General features: G+C 48.8%; 2 protein-coding genes across 2 annotated transcripts; both read right to left on the reverse strand.

Moving 5' to 3' along the window:
- Positions 1 to 4,924: 4,924 nt before the first annotated feature.
- On the reverse strand, positions 4,925 to 7,013 carry Aspvir_004259 (uncharacterized protein; the record flags this gene model as incomplete). Its single annotated transcript, XM_043267490.1, has 2 exons — positions 4,925 to 5,124; positions 5,189 to 7,013. The coding sequence occupies 2 exons, from the start codon at positions 7,011 to 7,013 to the stop codon at positions 4,925 to 4,927; spliced, it is 2,025 nt and encodes a 674-aa protein (XP_043123425.1).
- A 4,193-nt stretch (positions 7,014 to 11,206) lies between these two features.
- On the reverse strand, positions 11,207 to 12,770 carry Aspvir_004260 (DHHC family palmitoyltransferase; the record flags this gene model as incomplete). Its single annotated transcript, XM_043267491.1, has 5 exons — positions 11,207 to 11,753; positions 11,806 to 11,846; positions 11,906 to 12,029; positions 12,088 to 12,592; positions 12,656 to 12,770. 5 exons carry the CDS (start codon positions 12,768 to 12,770, stop codon positions 11,207 to 11,209), a joined length of 1,332 nt encoding a protein of 443 aa, XP_043123426.1.
- Positions 12,771 to 13,665: the final 895 nt, after the last annotated feature.

Here is a 13,665-nt window from a genome sequence, read left to right on the forward strand (position 1 = left end):
TGTACCGTTACCCACGCAAGTCTGATGTCATGCAAGATTCCTCTGTGTTCTATATCAATATCAATAATGCCTTTAGTATCAGCGGTCGAGACAACCAATGACGGAAAATCAGGAATCCCATACCTTACCTACCTTACCTGGCGCCATAACATACGCAACAGCGGCGCAGGCACAGAGCACCATTATTTATCCGTCAACCATTCTTCTATCAGGCTATACCGGGTAGACGGCCATTTCTTATTTCATGCCGATATTGTCTAATTGCCTAACGCCTGGGGGAAGAAACCGGCAACGGCCTGCCAGGTCCGAAATGACCATTGCGATGCGATTCTCAGGCGAAAAACAAACAGAAACCTTGATCCTGTCGGCCTTATTCTGGCGGAAGGATGACTATGGTTGCCGACTCCGTTATCCGCTTTCATTTAAGGTTGAAAAGCGACAAAGAAATGCTAGGACCTAGGTATTTGTCAACACTCTATTGGCATTATTGATTAATATGAGTCGAAAGGAACGAATTTTCAATCCATTGGCTCGCTCAGTATTTGTCAAGATGAGCCACTTCTCTGAGCTAGTTCTAGAATGACCAAGTGTAACGCTTTGCTAGACAACTGGTTAATAAACTGTTTGTTATTGACATTGACTTCCAGCTTGGCCCCAGCAGGATGCTTTATAACTCCTTAACTGAACCTTCTCAAATCCAAGAGATACCAAAATGAATTATGAAGATATACAATAAAGTGCATGGCGCAACCTTGAGGAAAAAACAGTGAGTCCAAAGAAATGAAGAACAAAATAATAATAAAAATAAAAATAAAAATAAAAAAGCAAGCAACAAGAAAAAGAAAGAAAAAGAAAAGGCTCAGTTAATTTTGCCATCTGTACGAACCAGCCGGCCCAATCGGATATTGGATGAGAGGAGGGGACAGTGGTATCCACAAGTTACAACGACAATATTTCTCCGCACCTGGATGGAGGCCTGGAGACTGGAGCAGATCACAGTCCGGTCTGAAGTGGAGTTGCCTGGAACGCAGACAAAAAGCCTAGATATTCATACCTTCTGTAAGTTACCTAGACTAGAGTAGACTTTTGGCGCCTTCAGTCAGCCAGTGGTCATGAACAACAACAAACAATCCTGGCAACACGTCCTAAGTTTTCATTTTCATTTTTTTTTTTTACAAATCAGTACACCGTAATGGGTGCAGTGATTAGCTTATTAGCTGTTATTAAGCCCAGTTGTTGGTTGACCTAACCAATCAGACGGCGATGACGAAATCGGCGGCTGTCCATCATCTAGGCGGAATTCTCCGAAGCTGACAGTACCTATTCAGGTACACCGTACTGCTTCGCTTCACTGCGCAAAGAACAAGAAAAATCTGATCATCTGCCTTCAGCTCTCGACATACTTTGATCTAAGTGAACCACCAATCAGATCTGACATGAAGCGTTCTTGGATGCCGATCTCCGCGGTGGCTTGTTCGTTCAATGTGTAGTGTGTGACTGGTGTGTACCGAGTACGATATTCGAGCTGTTTTATTCAATCCCAATACAGCGAGTGTATAACATACCTATGCCGTCCATCATCGGTTCATCATCAGACGCCCGCCTGCTACAGAAACATGTGATCGATGATTAGAGCTCTAGAGCTTATTATTACCTAAAGTTCCTATCAACAGTATCTACTCCGTAGTAGACTAAGGTAGTAGTGCCTAAGGGTCGGTACCAAAGGACGAAAGCTAATAAAGGCACCGGCCCCACCATCCGACCTTGAACGACCTAGGAGGTACGGAGCTGGAACAGAGTCATTCCAATTTTTATTTTCATTTATTATTTTTAGCTCGCGCCAGTGTTGGAACGGGACCTCTGAAAGTTGCGACTGTCAAGATTAGTCCATGGTTGATATGCACCGTTAATGGAACCGCCGAACCGCGCCGAAGTGGGTATGAGTTCTTTAACAAGGGAAACGAGGTATGGAAAAAAATTTTTACGTACTGATGCGTTCATGATCGACAGACAGGGATCGAAATTATAACTCATCATTTGTAAGAAAGGTTCGAAGATTTGTGCATGAAACAACCAGACAAAGTGTACAACCGTCGCCTAATTCGATGCACCGAATCAGGTTGAACCAATAAGAAGTAATCTAATCGAAGCGCCCCGAGGTGGATGAGACACACTGATCAGAAAAGACAATAACTTAGTGATCGGCCAAGTTGTTTACTGTCTAATCGAAGGGAGTAATGATCTTGCAATATGTTGGAGACTGCTGTGCTCTTCCTACTGTCTCCCTTGTTGCACTATTCCGAAATTTCGATTTAATCAGAATTTCCGATACGAATTTTAAAAGATTGCAGGAGCAATGCGCTAGACCAGGTAGCTTCGGGCCATCGGCAGATAATCGGCCCCAGTCAGTGGACTTTCGAGGCCATTCAGAGCCGAGTACGGATACGTCGAGTCTAGGTTAGCTGGTTTGCTTTTTAACTTTACACACTTTGGTTTCGTAATTGATCACCTCGGATAGAGAGGGCATTTGGACAAGGTGTGGAGAGGAAAAAGAGAACTATCTCATAGGCATGGTTCCTTTCGTCCCTGAATTCAAATCATCATGCAGGTAGCCAAAGTATCCTGTGAGACGACGTTAAAAAAAAAAGCATCCATCAAATGATAAACTCTAATATTCACCGATAGTTGAAACTGTCAAGGCCGTGGTGTGAGCAGTCCAAAAGCTTCGCGGGCGCTTTACCAGTCGAGTGCCCATTTGCCCGGTGGATGGATCATGCCGAATGGGCGTTGTGTCATGGTCCATTAAAGTTGACCACGTAGCGTGTTGAAAGGGGATGATCCTTGTTCCATAAACTTTCAGGAACGACTTTCTTAGACATATCGCAGTACCTCTCTAGAATCGACTCTATTGTCCCTATCCATGGACAACTGTTTTCAAGTCTTAAGGACGCGCACACACACAATGCAATTATCACAGAGAACTGCCCTCAATCTAGTGGATGTTGAGATTGGGCAGTAAATCCATCAATAATAGTAGCACTCACACTCTTCGCTCCATTGGAGTTCAGCTCCTCGCGTTTCATTGGAGGATCTTCCGTGAGGCCTGTCGTCATCTGTATATTTAGCGGCTTGGTATCAACTTCATACCTAGGTGGATACATGATACTCCGTACTTTAGACTCACGATCAAGTTCTCATGACCACAGGTACTGAGAACGTGAGTCTTCGCGATCAACAGCCATACGGAAACTGAAAGAGTCACCAGCTCTAGCCTGTCTATCTCAGTGATCGATCTCCACTCCCGTCCTCAATACGTGCTGGTTATCTAAACTAGCAGCCACAAGCGGGGATGCTACCCCAAAGTGACAACTATCACTCCCTGTCAAGGAATGTCGACGCCACCACAATGGCGACGGCAACAAACGAATCAGCCTTGCTTATCAATAGCCATACATACATTGATTGATTCACTCTTTGTAGATCAGCACCCATCAGACCATGCCCATCTCCATAGACCGTACCTGGCTGGTCAAATCGCACATCATATCTAACGACTGCATTGACGCAGGTATTGTACAAGGATAAGTCTTGACTTTTTTGACCCCGGCTCTGATACTCCCCACACAACCTCCCTCTCATCTTGACAGCTGTGGCGACTGGCCAGCACGCTAGGTACTCCGTCGGTCGTCGGCACCTTAGTTACATTCTGTCAGCACGACATAATGGGTTTGATTGTTGGATGCTTACACAGCCCCTGCCACAAAGAGCAACTCTGCCGTAGCAAGCCAATGCAGTGAGAACGGCACGTCCCGCACCAATATTTCCATCTCCGGAGGCATCCACTCCAAGTGATTGGCAAAGGCAAAAAAGTACTCACTAGATCCTCGATCATGCATGGTCTCACCTGAAAGACTCCAGAGTCAAGTCTGTTAGATACCGTCCGCACGCGCGCCTTATCTAGACTAGTCCCTCTTGGTCCTCCGTATGAGATATTTCCTACAGCGAAGTAGCATTTCCCTTCCTTTGTGGCGCAGTCCAGACTCCCGTCCCGTCCTGCCATCAAACTCCTCCTCCCCCCATAACTACGGAAGGACGGGATACAGATATCAACTAACTAGTACTGACATTTGCAGACTCGCCGTGCTGTCCTCGGTTACCCATTCAAGTAAATGGAGGGAAAACAATGGTCTCAGTGTCTTTCATGATGCCAACCAAGAGTGAGACTGGACTTCTGCCCCCCAACCCACTCCCCATCTCCGAGTCCCTGCATGCGCGGTACTGACGGACGATAAGAGGAATACCATGTGACAGGCCTGATTTCTTGGGATGTTTTGGCATGGAATTATCTACTTAATATGTCTACGCTCGTTGTTGTCCGTCATTAATGACTATAAAGAGGGAGAGGACGGAGTCAAGTCATCTCTGTACTACTCCACAGGCAGAATTGCCCGGACTATGTCGCACAAGGAAAGAAATGAATTGACCGAATACTGGGCTCGGGCTCACTGCCTCGGAGGACCAGTCAGCAAAGCTGTCAGGTTGCATGGTGTAACCATCCTTGGGCTGGTTTTCGTGGTTTATTGATTCCGAAATGGCCGGTTTACGGAAGGAGTCATGAGGACCCAGATATCCTTCAGGCAAACCTAGCTCGGTCAGACGCGAGAAAATGTTTGCTTTGGGCGGGGTGGTACTGGTCAGGTCTAAGGCAGGGCAGAGAGAGACATTGAAAAATCTATTCCTCACAAGCTACACTCTGTTCTTGCATGGGCTTCATGCATTCAAGCGAATGTCAGAGAACATGTAGTTTTCAACAACTCAAAAGAGAGTCTCATATATGATGTCCCATCATGAAAAATAATTATTCAAGCCTTGATGCCAGGACGTAGGGTGCTTCAGCAGGACCAGAAAGCCACAAAAACGGAGCTTATGCTTTACCGGCATCCGCCACTGGTTGACTTGATGGTTTAGGGTCAGACTTTGATTCGGTTGATCCCTCAATTGCACGTCGCGGCTCATCGTCTTCATCCTCATCGTCACTGGACAAGCTGTCAGTCCTGCGGCCCTGGCGATGATCCTCTTCTCTGCGTTTACGCCGTTCCTTCAGGTATTCCTGGTAACGGGCATCTATTGACTCGCGGTTAGTTGGAGCTGCCTCAAATCTAGGGTCTCGTCGACCAGCAACACATACCTCGGATCTCCTGCGTCTTGACGGCGTACCCCTGGATCTCCTCCTTGGTCAACACACGCAGGACAATGACATAATCAGGCCGTTCCTCGTAACGTTCGTTTCCAGCTTCAAGAGCGGCTGGATTTACCAGTCGTCTATCGATCTTGGTCCATCGCGCTCCGGGAGGGATTCCCTTCTTATGGGCGTCTTTCAGGGGTGCTACTCCCTCCCTGACGGGATTGGGCTCCTCGGGGAATTTGTCTCGAGGAGGCTTCAATATGCCCTTTGGAGGGGCATCCGGTTCTTTGCTTTTCTTCAAATCCTCCTGGCTGCTGCCCGATTCGCGTGAGCTCGTCTCATTTTTCAAAGGACCATACTCCCCACGATGCTGCGAGCGTGAGCTCCGGCGCCTACGTGTCCTATCGACCGTCAAATGCTGCGATCCTGGGGCTTTGCCTCCACCGGAAGATGAGTCGGAACCGCCGGGTTGCCGTCGAGCTGAAGGTTCGCGTCGGTAGTCCTTGAGATCCTCGTCTGACGTGTATCCATCAGAATCGCTTTCACTTCTCGGTCTTGATGGTCTGCGCGACTGACGGCGGCGCCTGTGGTGTTCCTGTTCAAGATGATCATAATCATGAGAGCGATGGCGGTCGGTTCGAGGGGTCAGAGCGTAGTCAAAGTCATCAGAATAACCGGTGGCCAGAACTGCGGTTCCCAGCCCCGTTCCTGTTAATGGTGCCGTAGAGTCTGTAGCATTGGTCGGCCTCCTAGGGGGTCTTTCATCGTAAGACTGCCGGCTACCCGAATCATCGTCGTGCCGCCGACTGCGGTGATGGCGGCGGCCTTCATGATCACTCCTGTAGGAAGAGTAACCATCGTCATAGTCCTGATGCAAGGAAACTGGTCTTCGCTGCCATGACATTCTCCGGGATTCCGCCGGGTCGACGTCGCTCCCGACGGACCCAGGAACCGACGATCGGGACCTCGCATCGCGATCAAGCTTGTCGAAACCTCTCTGAGAGGGAGGAGGTCCCAAGGCGCGCGGCTCCTTCTTTGGGAGCAACTGATTGTCCTCGATCCCTGTCATGCTCAAAGGCCTCTCCTTGCGGTATGAACCCCGACCGTACTTCAACCTGGCGACGGAATCCTTTTCGAACTGCTCCCGAGGGTTCGTGTAAGAGTAAGCATCGTAGTCATCAATGTCTTCTCCCTTGCGGAAGCCTCCGGGAGCTGGATAGCGCGATCGGTGACCGTGGTCGTGAACTCGGTAGGCTCCATGGCCCGTTCGAGATCTCGTTCTTCGGGCATGAGGCTCGAGTCGGCCAGTATCACTTGCATAATCCGTAGGATACTGCCGGCTGTGATGCCGACCGTGATGTGACGAGGATGCAGGAACAATATACCGTTCATGGCCCGGGAGAGGACTCGGAGACCGGCGATAGCTCGTTGTGATCACAGGGGAATGTCTCTTCCCGGATGACGGAACATCGAGGCGGACAGGAGCATGGTGGATCTCGGCAGCGGAAGTGGTACTGCTCCGCGGTCTCGGACGGATAGCATACTCGGTCCTCAGCTTGGTGGAGTGACCAGGGTCCCGGTATGTTGTCGAGGAAATCGGCTGAACCTCGAGTCTCGGTTCGTGCGACACACGAGGGTTGTATGGAGTGCTGAAGGGGGTCACTAATGGGAGATCGGAAGGGTAGGCTGGGTATCCCGGATGACCCATGGAGGATTCGAAGTGACCATATGAGGAGCTGAGAGGCACTGTTCCGGTCGAGGCACGCATGGGGTCAACCATACGGTGGCCGCTCGGAGACAAGGGCCGGTAGCGCACGGAAGAGTTCATGACTCTTTTTTAAAAAGGGGTGTTTATTTTTCGATTCGGATGCCACAATCAAAGAAGCCGCAGAATAAGCCGTTGATAATGGGTATCTGAAATAAAAGAAGAGCGTGCGACAAATATTTGTTGGCGATGATGTGGATGAGACAACCCGCAATTGGGAGCAGGAAGGGGGAAAAAAAGGCTGAGGAGGAGCTCGAAAGTAAAAGGAAAGTGGATGCAGAAAAGGTGGGGAATAGGGCCCGAAGAAGACCAGGGAAGCTAGTTTGACAATCTTCTAATTGAAAAGGAAATGTCTCGGGCGCCAGGCCAGAAAAAGCAGGCCCAGACCTGAAGACGATAGACTGGAGCTGGTGACGATGATGGCGAAGACGACAATGATAGTGATGATGGTGGTGATGATGATGATGGAGGCGGCGAGAGGGGCAAAAAGCAAAAAATAGGAATGGATCACGGAAAAGGTCAAAAGGCAAGTAGCTGGACTGATAGACTCGAGGCTAAAGAGGCCGTGTGGGGATTCGGGGAATCGTTGGGCAAGCACTAAGTACGTATGCACTAGGCACTATGCACTATGGAAGTATGCAAGGGAGATTCTCGCTTGAAGGAGGAATGTAGCCGTCTATTTGTATGTGCAGAGACGGAAAGGCTTGAAGGCGAAGCAAATGAAGGGGAAATCTGAGGACTGTGGATAGCAACGAAAGTACCCCCTCCATGTATGAAGATGAAGAGAGTCGATAGCAATAACTGTATGGAGCAGTTTAGACGATTACTGTTTCAACTCTCAATATCTCCATTATTTTATAGTAGCAGTGCCTTGAGCAGTACTCCCCATAACTATCCATCTAGGTACTATCTATCTACTCCGTACTGCTATGAAGGATGAATTATTGATTCTCTTTTACAAGGGTGGCGCAAAAGGTGGGGATATCTTCACTACTACCTAGATTCTGCTCCTCATCTTCATCCAATAAGAGGAAGCAATTCTGGATGTGGATGATGTTAGGTATCTATCCAATGTCTATCTGATGGTCAAGAGGTTGTATGCCCAACTGTTTTCATATATCTAGATACCTGTAGTTCCTAGTGCTCTTATGCAACCATGGATGCTGTCCCGCTGGAAATCTGGAGGCGGATGTGTCTTCCATGGATCATGTGGTACGCAGATACCTGAGGTATCTCGGCTACAGTCTACTATCTACTACGGTATCTACAACTACCTCACATCACGTTCTCCGCAACTCAATTCCTTCCACTCGACCATTCAGATCAACGATGATACTATCTGAAGATTGTCGTCATATTATTATCCCCTCTTTCTCTTTGATACGACCTGACTGACCCTTGCTGAGTCTACTGTAATTTCATTCAGCCTGCGAAGGAGTCTTTGATGCTCCACTGTCCTCCACTCGTGATACGCGCCCGCTTCAATACTGCTTGATTCTACTGAGTACTCCATAAGCCATTCAAAACCACTACCTTTAGCTTCCAGGTTTATCATTGGGGATTGGTAATGTCTCCCGGTGAGAGTTTCTGAATGCAACCTTCTAGAGTTCACGTTTTCAAGAGAAGGCAAATTCCCACCCAATTGCCCTGGCGAATTACCCAGTAAGTGTCCACCAAAGCACTAGTTACCTTACTGTATCCACCCGCGATCCCTCGAATTGGGCACACGATGATGACCTCATCCGATCCGACGGTTTCACACTTTCTCGCGTCCATCCTCCCTTCTAGAAAACCATAACCCAACGACTTCACACTACATTGGCTACAATCGCAACCAAGGTCACAAAAGTGGAGAATATTCCTTACAGAACACAGCCTAGGCAGTCAAGCTACTAATGTTTTGCTTTTGACGAGACGACGACACCATCTACGGTCCACCAGATGGATCCAGAGCCAAGCCCCGGGGCAACTGGGCGCTTTTGCGGCTTTGCCCCATTGCCGATGTCCTTCGTCAGTCAATCAGAACGCTTCAAAGTTAGCAGCTTCATTCTTTTCCCGTCACTGCCATAATGGCCATCGACGGGTAGATGGATACTAATCGGATCACCAGACCCCTTGAAACTGACGATCAGTCATCGACTACGGCTGTTACTTGTGTCTGATCGTGGCGGTCCTTACCCCATACGAGAATACACATTCTCCGCTCCATCGACTGAACCAATCTTTCCAACTCGTCATTGGAGGGTAAGAGGGAAAAAAGATGAGGCATTTTTTGCTCTTCAGTATCACTATAATGACCAAGTCTCAAGAACTGCGGACCGACCCGGTTTCATGGCTTTTTGATCGTTTCGCCAGGAAGTGTCAAACGAGTCGGTGTTTTGTTGCGGCCGTGATCCTCCTCAATTATGAGCTTTACTGGCGTCGTCCTGGACCACAGGAGACTTGGAAAGTGAAAACACCTTGGAGAATCTGTGACCTCAATCTCAAGGCACTGGCAAAAGATCCTACAGCTCGGGATGTTCTTCCGCGTCCCGCGAAACCACCAGTCTCGTTTCTGTTGCCCAGTGTAACTTCCTTCCACATCTTACCGAGGACCGTCACTGGTAAGTGGCTATTCATACCCCTTGCGCGCTTCAAGAGTCACGCTCGACCTGGTACATCAGAGCTGCGAGGGTATGTTCGAAGAATTCAACCTTTACCCTACAGGACACTCTTAGCAACTTCACCTGCTGTCGCTGAACAGTTTAAAGATCCATATGATCGATCCAACATGAGCCTTTGCTTAGCCACAATGCCCTGTCAAGGGCACCCACAACAGGGCACGCTCCTTCTGCTCTGTATCAACTCTCCATGAACCATTTGATATTATACGTCGAAGGCACCGCCTCCTGGTGCCTGATTTGCCCTTATCCAAGCTGTGACTTTATTCAAGCCACCATCCGTCCCCTTGGAGCGTACTCAATGTGACATGGTGCAATAGCTACTCCGTCCCAGGCCCTTGGTGAACAGTCTGCGACAGGACAGTAATATCTGAACTATCAATCCAGGAGTCGCTCTCACACCCATTGGGCATGCATTGCCTGGCCACAGGCTCAAGCCACAGCTGGTGACACATCAGTAGCTGCTTCATTCTCTTCGTTGCCCTACCTTGCGGATCGCTTCACCGATGCAGGAATTTGTGGCTCATTGCTTTCGGCCCGGCTGTTGTCCCTCAAGGCAATCAAGATGGCCTTCATGGACGAGCTTTTCAGCCTGCATGAAGTGCATATATAATTGAGATCAGGGTAAGTAGAGCCCATCCCTCTCATGTTCGTTTCTATGCTTCATCGTGACCGCGGTCGAGTCTCTCGATACCAGCGCATGCTCCCTCTGCGAGACTTAAACGTGCTACACCCTTATCAACCCTTTAACTCGTGTACAACACCGCTCCAAGGTCCCTAGCTAGTTAGAAGATGTCTTCTACATTTCGTTCTCCCCTCCTCACTGCTGCTCTCCCCTCCCACACCCAATGCCCAGAATCTACAAATTACACAACCCCGCTACATCCCGCCCGACCAACCCCAAGATCATCGTTGCGAATCCTACGACGACGCAGTTACAAGCACACCTCTGGCCGGATACCAACCCCCCGACCCAGGTCCCAGTATGCACATGCGCCCAAATTCCTCTCAACGCACCAGTTTGCTCGACCCCCCATGACCGGCTGGTGGGTTTGCTGCGCATGCGGCGGAGACAATAATCCCGACCTAAGCTCGGGCCGGTGCACCCTCTGCGGCCATATTCTGTGCTCCGGCTGCCGTCTGCATTGAGCTGCTTGGGTGATTAGCATATTGACTCATGACGGAAATTTTGTCTCTGCGCGTGTATCGAGATAACCTCTGTCTATCTGTTTTGCGCCTGGTCGACTGTATTACTAGCTCGTTGACTGCTTTTACTTCTTTATTCGGCGATTATCTTCGACGGTAGACCTCTTTCGTATCTAATTTCAGTGGCGTTGTTTCTGCCTTGTCGCTCTTTGTGCCTTGTTTACCTTTTCTTTCTTTGACGTCACGGGTAGATAGCCTTTGTTTGGCTTGCTATTGGGCCAATGTTTTGAACAAGATTGATCTATAGTGTGCCACGTGATCTTCTCATGCAAAAGCATCCTGTGACCTAAGTATATCCAGGAACTTTGGGCCAAAGCCGTACCGATACAGGAGCCACAGGAAGGTCAGGCATCCCATTAGGATTGAGAACAAAAGTGATAATTAATTAGTTCAATTACGCCGTCTATGCTTTCCTCGTCTTTGTCCATGCTGTGGTATCTCCTCGGGACCTGCAGGGTCCGCCGACTCGGACTCTGTGGTAGTTTCTAATCCAGCCTCTTTCTTCAACCTTGTCACAACAGGCCCGAGGGCAAACGCGCTATCGTGACTACTGTGGTCCGCACAAGGACTTTGCTTGATAGGGAGAAGCCACTCGAGCAAAGAGAATCCCATTACCTGCTGTAGATTCTTCAGCGGACTTCCAAGGTCAAATGGATTTTCTCCCGGTAGGGTCTGTAGGATCGCGAACACGTGCTGTTCTCCGACTGGGAATTCACGCGCGACTTCTGACTCAGCCGGAGGAACAGGCGGGAGAGGGTATGTGATTGTACGGAAGGTCGGTGCCCAGTGTTTGCTGAGGATGTGCCTCGGCACGCGTATTGCCAAGGTCCACACTGCCGAGCGGCGGTTGAGGTTCTCAATCGTTGTCAGGTTATACGCAGCAAGTTGCACAGAGCTTATGGTCATCCCAAAGGCGAAAAACCCAAAAAGAGAACTCCTAGTGTCTGGTAAGAATGGATATACATGTCGTAGTGAGGAAATGTACTCACAATGCGAGACAGACAATCCAATGAGCATTGGTTCTTCCGGCCTGTTAATGATGATGCATTAATTGAGGATCCTTCTAGGTCAGCCAGATCATGCACTTACCTCCCGTCTGAGCTCGGCGGTATATATCGCAAAGACGATAAGAACAAATATGCAGTAGAACATCGTATAGACGATGAATTGGATAAAAAACTTGAACGATGTCTCCGAGACTACGCCGCCAACCCTTCGGGGCAGGTTAGTCTCCTTGCAAGTGCAAAAGCCCGAGGTGCATTCTGACATACCACGGGCAAAAATGATCCATCTTGCGGACACATCGGTCAACCTCTCGACAGTGGTGCGCTCTGTCTGTCTTGAACTGGCAGCACGTGGAGCAATACACCGGCCTCCCATCCGGCTGACATACAAAGACATCTTTGGTGTAGAAGCTCTCCAATCCTTCTGCATCCAGAGGGTATGCCTTTGCTCCCGCATTGTACTCAAGTCCTCGTTCAACGTCGCCTCTGTCAGATCTATCAGTTTTCTCCGTCGTTTTGGACCGATGATGTCCGCTTTTCCTCCTACGATGTCTTCGATGACTGTGCTTTGACCCCTCACTGTCGGTATGCTTCTGAGAAAATGCTGTACCCCGCGGCAGATAACCAGGGTTCAAGACAACGTTATACAGAAGTCGGAGATACGTGACCAACACAGGAATCAGCAGGACGTAATAAACGGCAAGAATAGCGGCGCCAGCGCCGGTCCGAGGCCTTCGATCATAATGGTGGGCAGGATGTATGAGATAGTCGACTGTTATTCAGATTCATATTAGACTGGATTGAGGCTGGTATGATTGGGGTAGAGGATGCTGACCGCATAATGGTTTCGTGATAGCATAACTGGCATAACCAAACACACCGATCAAGATGGGAGGTATAATTCTGGCAACGGCGAGATTAACGCGCTTATCCGCGGCGCGAGGTGCCATTTGAAACTAATTCCAGAATGTTTTGCGATCGACTGTGCATTGAGGAATGGTGATAAGATAGGAAGACTTGGTAGAGTTTTTTGCCAGAAGCACCGGCATCAATCATAAATCGAATCGACCCTCATAAACACAGGCAACTAGCCAGCCCTAGTACAGTGCATAAGTCCTAATTGATATTATCTTGTATGTATGCACTGGATTGGATGAAAGAAAGGTCCAGATTTGGAGTACGATGATGTTGAAGCAGCCTCAGGAACATAATAATGATCACCAAGTGCAAACATTATAAACAAAAAGACATGACGTAGTCATGTGCTTCCTCCATGTAAACAAGGCCGAACTGTGCAGTCATCTCTAGTACCTATATTATGCGACACTCAATTCTATGGTTTTACTGCGATATTGTGGCTTGAGAATACAGAGTCCCGGGTCTACCATGATCGACCATATCAGCCCACGTTCCACATCCACTTGATGAACCTGCCCTCGCAGCACCTTGAGCGGAACGGATCGAAGTCCGAGCCAGCATTACAGTTCCAGGCATGAATTTTTCTGCCTGTACTTGCAGGTCATCTCTGTATACAAGCATCGTCACTCTCATGACAAAGGCAAACATCGGCTTTCATGAGGTCTCCGGTCAACCCAGATGGGCTATTGGACCAAGATGTCAATCGTAAACAACTTGCACTAATCCAAAATGAAAGTGAGAGCATAATCAGTTGGGACATACAAATCTCGAGCGATGGCCGACAAGGAATTTGTGAAATCTGGCTGTAGTGGGAATACCTTCAGAAACCGGAACTGGGTTGAAATGTCTCAATCAAATGCATTTAACCTGGGCCAAGCCGACGCAGTGTAGCAGTACGAAACGATGCTGCTAATAATATCCGTAATC

The sequence above is a fragment of the Aspergillus viridinutans genome, assembly GCF_018404265.1.
Source record: "Aspergillus viridinutans IFM 47045 DNA, scaffold_2, whole genome shotgun sequence".
Taxonomy (NCBI): Eukaryota; Fungi; Ascomycota; class Eurotiomycetes; order Eurotiales; family Aspergillaceae; genus Aspergillus; species Aspergillus viridinutans.